Source organism: Chiloscyllium punctatum, chromosome 6 (assembly GCF_047496795.1).
Source record: "Chiloscyllium punctatum isolate Juve2018m chromosome 6, sChiPun1.3, whole genome shotgun sequence".
In the NCBI taxonomy this organism is placed as follows: domain Eukaryota; kingdom Metazoa; phylum Chordata; class Chondrichthyes; order Orectolobiformes; family Hemiscylliidae; genus Chiloscyllium; species Chiloscyllium punctatum.
This window is the reverse complement of record NC_092744.1, coordinates 76,621,277-76,636,019: the sequence shown is the minus strand read 5'-3', so window position 1 is coordinate 76,636,019 and position 14,743 is coordinate 76,621,277. Positions and strand designations below refer to the sequence as shown.

The 14,743-nt window shown below is 43.7% G+C and overlaps 1 protein-coding gene across 3 annotated transcripts in view; it reads right to left on the bottom strand.

Annotated features, from left to right (window-relative positions):
• Positions 1-14,743, bottom strand: part of LOC140479106 (serotransferrin-A-like) — a 31,674-nt gene that overhangs the window by 65 nt on the left and 16,866 nt on the right. The window contains exons 4-5 of one of the 3 annotated variants that reach the window (XM_072572992.1): positions 14,549-14,741; positions 11,086-11,137 (exon numbers count right to left, since the gene is read on the bottom strand). In XM_072572992.1, the coding sequence (XP_072429093.1) occupies positions 11,091-11,137; positions 14,549-14,741 (240 nt within the window). In that variant the 3' untranslated portion in view covers positions 11,086-11,090. Of the gene's footprint in view, positions 1-10,762; positions 11,138-14,496; positions 14,742-14,743 lie in introns of those variants that run through there. The other 2 variants (XM_072572990.1, XM_072572991.1) reach the window with 2 other exon arrangements.

The window sequence follows — 14,743 nt, the reverse complement described above, 5'->3', positions numbered from 1 at the left end:
ACTCCTTCAAGCCTGTTTTTTTTTATACTTTATTTATGAAATAACTTTGTATATATATAGTCACAAATGTAGTTTGTTTCTGTACAGTAGCATATAAAGTAAGCAAACAAACATTTGAGTTTGATTCTATTCTAACAAAACAAAGACATCTTTTGCACGTACAAGACCATAGTTACATGCATTGAGGCACTAAGAGGGTTCAATAATTGAACGAAGCCCAAGTAATGTCAGCAGAAAGACCTCAGACAATGGCGTTTCCACGCCGCGCCTTGGGGGCTGTTGTTCAAAGCTTTAGAGCCTCTCTCCACACATAGCCCTGGGCTTTGGAATGTGACAGCCTGCAACACTCTATCAATTCCTTGTTCAGGAAGACTAACAAGTTTCAGGCATACTAAAGAGGCATCTTTCACTGAGTTGATGGTGCTCCAGGCACAGTCGATGTTTGTTTTAGTGTGCACCCTGGGGAGTAGGGTCGAAAGCACAGAGTCCTCCGTCATGGAGCTGCTCGGGATGAACCTCAACATAAAATATTGCATCTCTCCCCAGACTTCCTTTACAAAGGTACACGATGTGTGACATCTCAACTTCTCACACAGCTGTTTCAAAGGTAGCGTGCCCTGGCACAGACCGACTGGGTGTACATGAAGAATCTCACAGGTTCTTGCCACAGCCAAGTGGGCTCTTGATGCTTATTGGAAAGTTCTGGTGATGAGGCATTGTATCAAATAATTTTGACAGTCTGCTCAGGGAACCACGCGACAGGATCCGTGCTCCTTCAGGTCTCAAGGAACTTATGTGCTGACAATTTCCTGACAGACTTGTTGTCAAAGGTGTTTTCTTTGTAAGTTTCTCCATGTAGGGCAGGGGATATGGAATGGTCAAACTACTTGGGGCAGTCCACAGAAGAAGACCAGTCCCATCCAACACAACACCAGGGACAGATAGAACTTCAGTACCTAGTGACACTTGGTCTTTGCACAGTTTGGTGCAGCCACACACAAAGGTGTCCATCAAGACATCGGATATGTTCTTCACTCCCTTATCCAGAGTTTTATATATGAAGTCCCCTGCAGATATGGTCCATCTTAGACCTCTAGAAGAGGTAGAAGATGCTTGAGCCTGCTGTTCCATCAAATTAGATCATGGTTGACCTTTGATCTGAACTTCATTTTCCTATCAAATTTGTGCAAGGTTTCAACATTTATTCTGTGTGATGTATCTATTGAAAGTTTCTAAATTACTCATTATTTCTCCTGTTTATACTTCTCCACATTAAATTCACCACCAAAGTTTCCACTTCTGCAGTTCAATTTGTCTGTACATGTACCGGTTCACCAATCATTTGGACATTCCAATTGGCATTTCTTAACCTGACTTTGACTTGACTGATGTCACCTGATTGCAGAAGGGCACAAGAAATAGGAGCAGAAGTATTCCATACAGTCTAACAGGTCTGCTCTGTCATTCAGTTTAACCATGACTGGGCTTCAACTCTACTTTCTTACCCACTCCCCATATCCCTCAATCTTCAAAAGACCAAAAACAAGTAAATCCGACTCTTAAATGCATTCAGCAATGGAGCATCCACAACCGTCTGGGTCAGAGCATGCAGTAGATTCGCTACTTTTTGAGTGAAACAAATTCTTCCCAGTCCAAAAAAAATCAATCCATTATCCTAAGATTATGCCACAAACCCCACGATTTTGATTCCCTAAGCAGTGGAAACAATCTCTTAGCATTGGCCCTATCAACCTTCTTCAGCATCTTCTATGCTTCAATGACATAGTGTAGTATCCTTTCATCAATTTAAATGCATCCCTTGAAGTATCTTGAATCCCAAGCTCTTAGTTGAGTTGTAATGTGGATGAATTTTGTCAATGCAAAGCTATTGGAAGAAGTAATCTGGTTTGCTGTTAACTCTGGCTAAGTCTATAATGTAACAGGTCAGCTGAGTTGATAATCAGACTCGTTGTTGGCCGCAACAGCCCTAATCTAGGAAAAGGAATATTAAGCAGAGTCAGGATTTCACACTCCTGAACTGGGAGCCCATGCTAGAAGTGCATGTTCACAGAGGTGTGTGGAAGTGTTGAATTGCATTTCCCAGAATACTCCTTGGTTGAATGACAGTGCATTTTGGCCAGTCTCATGCAGAAAGGCTCAGGCCTAGAACAGTAGAATGAGTTTCCATTATGAATGAATAAGATTGGTGCACCATGTCGAAATAATGGTAACTACCTGGAAATCTGGAACACACATCCATGATAAAACTTTGGCGGGAAATTGGAATTGAAGCCCAGGTTAGCCAATATGTATATTGAATAGTGGAGCAGGTACAACAGGCTGTTTGGAATAATCTTGCTCTTATTTCTTGAATACCCACAGTTGTTACAAGCCATCTGACCACTGAGGGAGTGCAATTCCTTCCAGTTGATGACATTGCATGATAATTTGCCTTGATTTGCACTTAAGGTCAATCTATGATTTCCTGGATTTATGAAAACCCAGCCACTCTAGCCACTCTGTGTCTGATTAGTGTCATTAGTGTCAAAGTATACAAATTGGAGAGCCTTGGCATGCATAAGCCTCTCTGAGTTGGGCTGCACATTAGACATCGGTACCAACACGTACCAGTTCCCACGATCCTTACGTACATCTCCAATTCACTTACACTGTATTTCTGCACTCCGATGCTGCACCTTGGAGTTAAACAGCAATTCTTACTGTAATGCTGCCACAAGGACACTGTGTGCTCAGGGACACACACTCAGCTCATGGTCGGACCAGGCTGCATCTCTGGCCTGCTCACTTCCTGTCAAAGTGCTCACTCAATCTGAGCCTACCTGGATGCCCTCAGCATCCCTGCTTTCTCTTGACTGTTTGCAGAGCTACCAGGCACACAGTAATTATGTTGTCATTGTGCTGGTTTAAGGTAATTGTATTTGTTCCACCAACTTGTCAGGCAGTGCATTCCAGGCACTTACCACCCTCTGTGTAAAAGATTTACCTCTGATATCTCTGTTAAATGTACTTCCTTTTACCTTAAATCTATGTTTTATGGTGATTGACATTTCTCCCCTAGGAGAAAGACTCTGACTATCCATGCCTCTCATAATTTTGTAAACTTCTGTCAGGTGAATCTCTCATCTTTTGATGCTCAAGTAAAAACAAACCAAATTAGTCCAATCTCTCCTCATAGCTAACACCTTCCAAATAGCCAACATGCTACTAAATTGTTTTTGTATCATTTCCAAAGCCTCCACATCCTTATGATATTATGGTGACCAGAATTGTACACAATATTCCAAATGCAGCTGAAATAAACTGCTATACAGCTGCAACATGACTTGCCATTTTTTATACTCTATGCCATACATCTTATTGACCACCTTATCCACTTGTGTTGCAACTTTTAGGGAACTGTGGGCCTGTATGCCAAGATCCCTCTGTATGTTTATGCTCCTAAGAGTTCTGTCCTTTACTGTTATTCCCTGTTAACTTTGTATTGTCCAAGGGCTTTGTGTGTCTTCAGATTCTTAAACTTTATGTATGCTTATTTTTGCTTTTGATTAAGCTCTAAATTTCTCTTGTTAACCAAGGTTCCCAAATCTTATCATCCTTATCCCTCACTTTCACAGGAACATGCTGGTCCTGAACTATAATCAACTGGCCTTTCAAAGATTCCCACATGATAGAGGTGAATTTACCCTCCAACAGCTGCTCTCATTCTACATGCCCCAGTTCCTGCCTATTATTGTGGTGGTTAGCCTTCCCCCAATGCAGGCAGCGGTGTTGTTTTTCTCTTCACAGAAAGAGCGGGAGCAGCAGGGGGAAGTGACGACGACCAGAGGGGCAGCCGGGACCCGGAAGCTGGTGTAGCGCAAGCTTACCTGGGTAGGTTTTTTTTCCCTATAAAAGCACGCAGGAGTGGAACCCGAGGCACTACAGAGTGCCTCCCACCCGCTCTCCTCCTCTAACCTAATAATAAGAGCCGTTGTGGTAAGTAGGTAAGTGCTGCATTTTGCTTGTTCTATTCTTTAGACCTGGTTTGTTTTTTTTTAAAAGGTTACTTTTAGAGGGATGGCAGTGAAGGCAGTGCAATGTTCGTCTTGCAACATGTTTGAGGTGAGGGATGCCATGGTCGTCCCTGCTGATTACACTTGCAGGAAATGCACCCATCTCCAGCTCCTCCAAGACCGTGTTAGGGAACTGGAGCTGGAGTTGGATGAACTTAGGATCGTTCGGGAGGCAGAGGGGGTCATAGATCGGAACTCTAGGGAAGTAGTAACTCCAAAGATTGCAGACAGATGGGTGACAGTGAGGTGGACTGGGAGGAAGCAGCCAGTGCAGGGACCCCCTGCGGACGTTCCCCTCAAGAACAAGTATACCGTTTTGGATACTTGTGGGGGGGATGACTTACCAGGGGTAAGCAATGGGGTTCAGGCCTCTGGCATAGAGCCTGTCCCCGTTGCTCAGAAGGGAAGGGTGGAGAAGGGACTCGATATTTGGGGGCACAGATAGGCGGTTTTGCAGGGGCGAGAGAGACTCACGTTTGGTATGTTGCCTCCCAGGTGCAAGGGTACGTGATGTCTCTGATCGTGTTTTCCGGGTCCTTAAGGGGGAGGGGGAGCAGCCCGAAGTCGTGGTCCACATTGGCACCAACGTCATAGGTAGGAGGAGGGCTGAGGATGTTAGGCAGGCTTTCAGGGAGCTAGGTTGGAAGCTCAGAGTTAGAACAAACAGAGTTGTTGTCTCTGATTTGTTACCCCTGCCACGTGATACAGAGTCAAGGAATAGGGAGAGAGAAGAGTTAAATGCGTGGCTACAGGGATGGTGCAGGAGGGAGGGATTCCGGTATCTGGATAACTGGGGTTCTTTCTGGGGAAGGTGGGACCTCTATGAACTGGATGGTCTACACCTGAACCTGAGGGGCACCAGTATCCTTGGCGGGAGGTTTGCTAGCGCTCTTGGGGGGCAGTTTAAACTAACTCTGCAGGGGCATGGGAACCTAGACTGTAGCTTTAGGGTGCAGGACCTGGAGTGTAGGGAGGTTAAGAACATGGCATCAATCTCAAAGGAGGGTCCCTGTAAACAGGAAAGTGGCTTGAAGTATGTATACTTCAATGCAAGAAGTATACGAAATAAGGTAGGTGAACTTGCAGTGTGGGTTGGTACCTGGGATTTCGATGTTGTGGCTATTACGGAGACATGGGTAGAACAGGGACAGGATTGGCTGTTGCAGGTTCCAGGGTTTAAATGTTTTAGTAGGGTCAGAGGCGGGAGTAAAAGAGGGGGAGGTGTGGCATTCCTTGTCAAAGATAATATTACAGCGGTGGAAAGGACGATGGATGAAGACTCGTCATCTGAGGTAGTTTGGGTTAGGAATAGGAAAGGTGAGGTCACCCTGTTAGGAGTTTTCTACAGGCCTCCTAATAGTCCTAGAGACGTAGAAGAAAGGATTGCGAGGATGATTCAGGAGAAGAGTGAAAGTAATAGGGTGGTTGTTATGGAGGACTTTAACTTTCCTGATATTGACTGGGAAAGCTATAGCTCGAGTTCGTTAGATGGGTCGGTGTTTGTCCAATGTGTGCAGGAGGGTTTCCTGACACAATATGTAGACAGGCCAACAAGAGGTGAGGCCATACTGGATTTGGTTCTGGGTAACGAACCAGGCCAGGTGTTAGAATTGGAGGTAGGTGAACACTTTGGGGACAGTGACCACAATTCGGTGACTTTTACTCTAGCGATGGAGAGGGATAAGTGTGCACTGCAGGGCAAGAGTTATAGCTGGGGGCAGAGAAATTATGATGCGGTGAGGCACGACTTAGGATGTGTGGCTTGGAAAAATAGGCTTCAAGGCAAGGGTGCAATTGATATGTGGAGCTTGTTCAAGGAGCAACAATTGAATGTCCTTGATAAGTATGTACCTGTCAAGCAGGGAGGAAAGGGTCGTGTGAGGGAGCCGAGGTTTAATAAGGAATTGGAATCCCTTGTTAAAGGGAAGAGGGCGGCCTATGTAAAGATGAGGCGTGAAGGTTCAGTTGGGGCGATTGATAGTTATAAGGTAGCCAGGAAGGATCGGAAGAGAAAGCTAAGAGCAGCAAGGAGGGGACATGAAAAGTCCTTAGTTGGTAGGATTAGGGAAAACACAAAGGCTTTCTATAGGTATGTCAGGAATAAAAGAATGACTAGGGTAGGAATAGGTCCAGTCAAGGATAGTAGTGGGAAGTTGCGTGTGGAGGCTGAAGAGATTGGGGAGACACTGAATGAATACTTTTCATCAGTATTCACTCAGGAACAGGACATTGTTGCCAATGTGAATACTGAGTCACAATTAATTAGAATGGACGGCTTTGAGGTATGTAGGGAAGAGGTGTTGGAAATTCTGGAAAGGGTGAAAATAGATAAGTCCCCTGGGCCTGATGGCATTTAGCCTAGGATTCTCGGGGAAGCAAGGGAGGAGATTGCAGAGCCATTGGCCTTGATTTTTATGTCCTCATTGTCTACGGGAATAGTGCCAGAAGACTGGAGGATAGCAAATGTGGTTCCCTTGTTCAAGAAGGGGAGTAGGGATAACCCTAGTAACTATAGGCCGGTGAGCCTCACTTTTGTTGTGGACAAAGTCTTAGAGAGAATTGTAAGGGATAGGATTTATGAAATCTGGATAGGAATAATGTAATCAAGGATAGTCAGCATGGTTTTGTGAAGGGCAGATCGTGCCTCACAAACCTTATTGAATTTTTTGAGAAGGTGACTAAGGAGGTGGACGAGGGTAAAGCGGTAGATGTGATGTATATGGATTTTAGTAAGGCATTTGATAAGGTTCCCCATGGTAGGCTACTGCAAAAAATATGGAGGTATGGCATTGAGGGTGAGTTGGAGGTTTGGATTAGGAATTGGCTGGCTGGAAGAAGACAGAGAGTAGTAGTTGATGGTAAAGGTTCATCTTGGAGTGCAGTTACTAGTGGTGTTCCGCAAGGATCTGTTTTGGGATCATTGCTGTTTGTCATTTTTATAAATGACCTGGAGGAGGGGCCAGAAGGTTGGGTGAGCAAGTTTGCGGATGATACGAAAGTCGGTGGAGTTGTTGACAGTGAGGAAGGATGTGTCAGGTTATAGTGGGATATAGATAAGCTGCAGAGCTGGGCAGAAAGGTGGCAAATGGAGTTCAATGTGGGTAAGTGTGAAGTGATTCACTTTGGGATGAGCAACAAAAAGATGGGATACTGGGCTAATGGTCGGATACTTGGTAGTGTGGATGAGCAGAGGGATCTTGGTGTCCATGTACACAGATCTCTGAAAGTTGCCACCCAGGTAAATAGTGCAGTGAAGAAGGCAAATGGTGTACTGGCTTTTATTGGTAGAGGAATTGAGTTCCGGAGTCCTGATGTCATGTTGCAGTTGTATAAGACTCTGGTGCGGCCGCATCTGGAGTATTGTGTGCAGTTTTGTTTGCCATACTGTAGGAAGGATGTGGAGGCATTGGAACGGGTGCAGAGGAGGTTTACCAGGATGTTGCCTGGTATGGTAGGAAGATCGTATGAGGAAAGGCTGAGGCACTTGGGGCTGTTTTCATTGGAGAAAAGAAGGTTTAGGGGTGACTTGATAAAGGTGTACAAGATGATTAGAGGTTTAAATAGGGTTGACCATGAGAACCTTTTTCCACGTATGGAGTCAGCTATTATGAGGGGGCATAGCTTTAAATTAAGGGGTGGTAGGTATAGGACAGATGTTAGGGGTAGGTTCTTTACTCAGTGAGTCGTGAGTCCATGGAATGCCCTGCCATTACCAGTGTTGGACTCTCCCTCTTTATGGGCATTTAAACGGGCATTGGATAGGCATATGGAGGATAGTGGGCTAGTGTAGGTTAGGTGGGCTTGGATCGGCGCAACTTTGAGGGCCAAAGGGCCTGTACTGCGCTGTATTTTTCTATGTTCTATGTTCTATATTCTAAAATTCACCCAAGTGCTACTCCTTCCTTATCCATAAGTGATATAAATCTTACAGAATTATGGTCACTGCTCACCCACTGAAACTTCAATCATCCGACTGGGCTCATTCCCCAATACCAGGCCTAGTCTGGCCACTTCACTAGTTGGACTAGTTTCTAAAAAAAATCCTATACACCTAACAAACTCCCCCCTGTCTAATCCCCCGGCCCTACACGAGTCCCAATCAATAGAAGAGAAATTTAAATCAACCACAGCAACAATCCTGTTGTTTTCACTTCACCCTGTGTCTGGTCTTTGCAAACCCAAGCTTTAAAAACCCCAAACATTCACAGTTGAGTCAGACAAAAGACAGATGTTTTGACACAAATATAATAGGGAGAGAAAAATTATAAACAGATTGCAAAAATCAACAGTCCTGATTTCAGAAGTGTGTTAGATTGTGTCACAGACTTCCTCTGGATAGTTAGTACTGATGTCATGCTGCCGTCCCCATAGCAATGGATCCAGTGCACCTTTGTTTCTTGTTAGAATTCTTTCTTTTATATTTTATTGCTTTTTTCTGTCTTTCTCCTCACACGGAGGGAGAGGTGAAAGCTTTCCATTTACAGGCTCTGGATCTTTCTGCATCCTTCACATTTACAGTTCTGTAACAAACTGCAAATCAATCAATCATCAGGGAGAATGTCTTCCACTCAAAAATTCTCAGTGTCACTGAGTCTCAAAATCTCTCTCTCACTGCTTGGAGAAGCAATATTGTCAGAGCTAAGTTACAAAGCTCTCCTCGTATTTGTGATGATGGTGTGGCTTTAAGAGATGTGTTTTGTCCTGGTTTCTTTTCAGGAAGGATTGGAGGACAGGTCTCGAGCAGTCTATGAGAAGATTAAGCACTTGTGAGATGTTGGGTTTTACTTTTGAAGCTGAAACAATCGAAGCAAACTGGATGGGTATGGCCAGCTCTCGCAGAACAGGATTTCTAGGGTTTTTTTTTTAGATTTTTAGGTTTAGCTTTAAGCAGTTGCTGCTGTGGGCGTGAAGAAATGGAAGCTATTTTTCCATCTCTCAATTACAGTCAAAAGCTGGGCAGGTGGGGGGGGGGGTGGCGGGCGGGGGGTGTACCCTTCCTAGGTTGCAAAGATTGTATTGATGGGAAACAGTTAATTAGTAGTAGTTACTGTTTCTAACAGTCTGATAAGCTTTCCAATAGAGTGAAGTCATTTTATGTTCTTTCTTTTGTTGCATTTTAATGACAGTGTTTGAATAACTTGTGTTTTGCTTGAGTAGTTTGACCAGTCAAATTGCATCTGGGACGCAGCACTTCACATTTGCCTTTAAAATAGGAAAAAGTTAGGGTCTAAACTACCTTCTCAAGATATTTTGAGTGGGTCTGGTCTAGTCCGTAACATATTTCAGCTATAAAGCTTTTCCAAATCCCATTTCAGTTTATTGCCTGTTAAAAGAAAAAGTACGTGGTGTCTTCTGAAAGGACAAGTCAGGAGGATGATGGAGCATTCTTCGCTTGCCTGTATAATTATAGCTTCAGCAACATTAGAAACTTGAGACTATCATAATGATGACAACAGAGCTGGGTTGGGAGGGTGAACTGTGAGGAGTATGCAAAGATGCTTCTGTCTAATTTGGACAACTTGAGTGAGTGGGCAAATGTACTACAGATGAAGCTTAATCGGGATAAAATTGAGGTTATCCACTTTGGTAGCAAAAACCTGAATGCAGAGTATTATCTGAGTGACAATATATTGGGAAAGGGGGAAATGCAATGATACAAAAGTGTCCTTGTGCTCCAGTTGCACATAGTGACCATGTAGGTATTATAAGAGCAACTGATTTCCAAGAGGGCAGGGTAACATATTAAGAGAGGTTGGATCAGTTAGGACAGGAATTTAGAAGAATATGGGGAATTTCATAGAAACCTGTAAAACTCTAAGAGGACTAGACAGAGTAAATGCAGGACAAATGTTCCCAGTGACCAGATTCCAGGAACAGGGGTCACACTCTCCGGGTACAGGGTGAGTCATTTAGGATTGAGATGAGGAGAAATTTCTCAAGCTGAGAATAGTCTGCCACAGAAAGCAATTAAGGGAAGATTTGGGAATGGGAGAGATGAGTCTCTTTGGAAGTGATGCAGAGTTGGAAGGAAGGTGTCCGATGGGGAAGTTTGGGAAACAGATTACCTTGAGAGACTGGAGAGAAACACACCTCTCTCTCTTGACCCACAAGAATGCCTGGAAAATTGCTTACCTGCTGGATCTGGCCAATCTCACCTTGCTTAACTGCCAAGATTCCCAAGATCTGGGCTATCGACTTAAACCATAGCTAACATCAGAAGCCCACAGCTTCACTGAAATATTGAAAATTGTGATGTCCTCTGGAGAACAGGCAAGTCGTCTGATAGAGGTTGATCCAAAAGTTGCTGTTTTAGGAGCTGTTCTCTCATTTTTGTGTTTGTAATCTTTTCCAGGCTGTCCAGGAGAATTCAAACCCTCTCAATATCTCAACCCATGTAGTCTACATTATCCATTATTTCTGTCCCCATTAGTAAAAACAAATATGATCAACATCCACATATTTACAAATTCACTAGTGCTAACACATAATGATAAATATTGAGATTTGACTAATTTAACCAAGAAAATTTATTTTCCTGTTAACTCAGAGCAACTAATTGCTTATGTACTAAAGGCAATGCTGAATGCAATACATGCCACATGGTCTCAATAAATGTGAAGGGCATCCACATTGGTGTTTTTGATGGTTCTTTATTGAAGCAATTTAAACGTACAAGACTGTGACTGAGTCATAACACAACAGTGGCCAACCAGAGGAGATGTCATTGTAATGTCTGGGTTAGATTTGAATGCATGGTTTGACATAAAGTGTGAATCAACTGTATCTCCTCGCATTTGTGCATCTTCCCACATTTGCTAAACTTCACAACTACAATTTAAATGGATTAAAATTCTTGACAGAGGTCACATTTTTGTAATAATGGAGGTTTAGTAAGTTCAGTGTGTACAAATAATTCAGCAGGAAATAGAGGGGCTATCACTGAACTGAGGCTGGTATCAGCCCGGAGAGAGGGAAGAATGAAGAGATAGCAAGGTCAATGGAGAAATCGTACCCGACTCAACGTGGGGCCTGGCAGTGGCCAAGACGATAGATTTCAGGGAATTCTGTAATAAAGGAAAATGTCAATGAGAGAGTAATAATCAGATCTCCTAACGTCTCAGCTTCTGGTCCATCAGTCTACAACTTCCACCTGTTCATTATTATGGAGGAAAATTTTCAGAGGCTGACAAATGCTGAGGAAAACTCAGCTTCTATTTAATTTGCTTGTTCCTTGACATCCAAATGCATGTGACCAGTTCTGAACAGCAAGGTGGAGACTGGGTCAAATATTCAATAAGAACATACAAAGCCCACCCAGGCTGCTCTGTCATTGAATATGATCCTGGTTGATCATATAATCTTCAACTCCACTTTCCTGCCCTTTCCCGATAACCCTTGATTCTGTTACGGATTCACAATCTGTCTATCTCAGTCTTTGAATATATCTACCAAACCAGGCTCTACAGCCCTCTGGGGATAAAATTCCACAGATTCACCAGCCTCTGAAGTAAAAAATTGTCCTCATAAATACACAATCCCTTCCTCTAAGATTATGCCGTCTGGGTACAAGGGGAAACAACTTTTCTGAATTTGCCCTGTCAAGCCGACTATATGTTTTAAAAAGATTGTCTTATTTTCTTCTAAATCCCAATGACTACAGGCCCAAACTACACAACCTTTCCTTATAAGAAAATCCTTTATACTCAGGGTCACCCTAATGGACCTTATCTAGTCTGCCTCCAATGCTTGACGAAAGTGAGGACTGCAGATGCTGGAGATTAGAGTCAAGATTAGAACGGTGCTGGAAAAGCACAGCAGGTCAGGCAGCATCCGAGGAGCAGGAAAATCGAAGTTTCCGGCAGGAATCTGATGAAGGGCTCTTACCCGAAACGCCGATTTTCCTGCCTCCAATGCTAATATAGCTTTCCTTAGATAAGGGGCCTAAAACTGCTCTCAATATTCCATGTGTAGTCTGACCAGTGACTTGTATAGTTTAAATAAGACTTCCCAAGTTTTTTTTCCTTCATTCTCATTCAAATAAAAGCCAGCATTCTAATTACCTCCCCAGTACACACTCAATTCAGTTGTTAGCTTTTTGTAAATTGTGCATGAGGAGTCCAAAATAACTTTGGACGACAGCTTTCTGCGGTCTTTCTTTATTAAATATATATCAGTTCCTTTATTCTTCCTGCCAAAGTGCGTAAGGTCACATTTACCCGCATTAAATTGTATTCTGTCTACCCCATTTCTGCCCACTCACGTCAGCTGTCTGTAAACTCTTTGTTTCACCCTCACCACTTGCATTCCTATTTTTAATATGTTGGTAGTCTGGGGCATATCATTATTAAGAGGGAGGAGGGGTTGGGTATCTTGAAAAACATTAAGGTAGATAAGTCCCCAGTACCTGAGGGGATCTATCCCAGAATACTGAAGAAGACAAGGGAGGAGTTTGCTAGGGCCTTGACAGAGGTATTTGTATTGTGTTTAGCTGCAGGCAAAGTCCAAGTACACTGGACAATAACCAATGCTGTACCTCTGTTTAAGAAGGGCAAGAGGGATAATTCAGAAACTGATAGGCCAGTGAGCCTTATATGAGTGGTAGGGAAGTTATTGGAAAGGATTATTAGGAACAGGATTAACTTGCGTTTGGAAAAGAATGGACTTAATTGGGATCGTCAGCTGGTTTTATGAAGGATGGGTCTTGACTCACAAACTTGATTGAGTTGTTGATGAAGTGACGATGACAATTGATGAGTGTGAGGCAGTGGATATTGTCTATGTGGTCTTTACTAAAGTATTTGGTCCCTACAAGTAGGCTGGTCCTGAAGATAATGTTGCACGGGAACCATTGTAAGTTGGCAAATTGGATGTAAAATTGGCCTTTCACATTCTGGAACTGGCTGGGACAGTGGGTCAGACACTGTTCTTTCACACTCTGGGACTGTCTGGGACAGTGGGTCAGAAATTATCCTTTCACACTCTGGGACTGGCTGGGACCGTGGGTCAGACACTGTCCTTTCACACTCTGGGACTGGCTGGGACAGTGGGTCAGACATAATATGGATGTGTGCTTTAACTGCTAGCCTACAATTATCTTGTTTTAAGCACAACAGATCCTAGTACCACACTGCTCCAGCCATAACATAATTTATATAGGCAGCCAGGTGAAAAAGGGCAACTGGATTTTTGATAAAAGGCAAGAACAAAGAGTTGATACAGTCTTTAGGCAGTGCCCGTTTTGGTGGCACACCATCCAACGATTTGCATCCCTTCTTCTCATAGGTACCTGTTCTCCCAATCTACCACCATACCCCTTGCCCTCTCTCTAAGTTGGCCAATCCACTCCTGTCCAATATTCCTGCCTTACCTTGGCCCAGGAACCCTGGCTCCCTTCCTCATGGAGAAAGTGAGGACTGCAGATGCTGGAGATCAGAGCTGAAAAATGTGTTGCTGGAAAAGTGCAGCAGGTCAGGCAGCATCAAAGAAGCAGGAGAATTGCCGTCTCGGGCATAAGCCCTGAAGAAGGGCTTATGCCCGAAGCGTTGATTCTCCTGCTCCTTTGATGCTGCCTGACCTGCTGTGCTTTTCCAGCAACACATTTTTCAGCTCCCTTCCTCATGGGCCTGCTTGCAATCCCATCATCCTCTACTAAGCTCCTGGCACTGTTGTGACTTCTAGAGATGCCAGCCAATCAGATTGAGTGTAGCTTCCCAGGTGAAGGACTGAAGTCCAACTTTGTCCTTGTAACACTGCATGTTGTTTACTACAGATGCATTTTCTCTTGACGTTTTAGTCAGGCAGGGTCAACGTGAGAATTCCCAACCTCCCCTTCCTTTGCAAAATGTACCCCAGTTCCTCTAAGCCACAGTATCTCTCTTTGCTGGCCTAAATTGTTGACGGGTCTCTCAAGATCTCCAATTTAAACCTCTCACCCTTATCTTTTTATTCCTTCATGGTCTTCCACTGTCTGTCTCTGTAATCCTTGTGTCCTATAACTCAGTAAGAACAGTGTGTTTCTCCTTCGTCGGTGGAGCAGCCATTTGTACCTCATCATTTGCAACCATGTTTTTGTTTGCTTCAATTCCATGATGTGGAATTTCTCCCTTCTGCCTTTTCCGTATCCCCTCTCTCTGTAAAACCTTCCTGAAATCTTACCTCTGTAATCAAGCTTTCGGTCACCAAATTCAATCTCCTTTTATTTATGAGCATTTATTTGGTCATTATACCCCAGTGAAATAAAGTGGGCCATTTTCCTACATAACTGGTGCTGAATAAATGCAACCTTGCTCTTCCTCCTTCAACACTATTTCTCTCATGTACTTTCTTCCAAGGCTGAAGATCATCAGTTTGTGAAATGGGAAAGATACAGCCTTTTTTATCCTTGTATTCAAGGATTCTAGGTTCCTAGGCCATGAAAGTTTACCTTATGCAGCCCATTACAGTGAACTGAAGTAGGGTGCTCCAGTCATATTTACCAGGAGGTTCACAGGTGTAGAGCACTTCCATCGCTGTGATGTACCCTTCGCCCAGTTGTTCGATGAAACTTGTGGTGGGCACTTCAATCAGACACTGAGTCGCGTCTGAAAACAAGAGCCGCCTGCCATGATATTTGGTCGAATCAAACATTGCAAACTGGTGCTCCTCAGACCCACCATGACCATGTTTGAGCT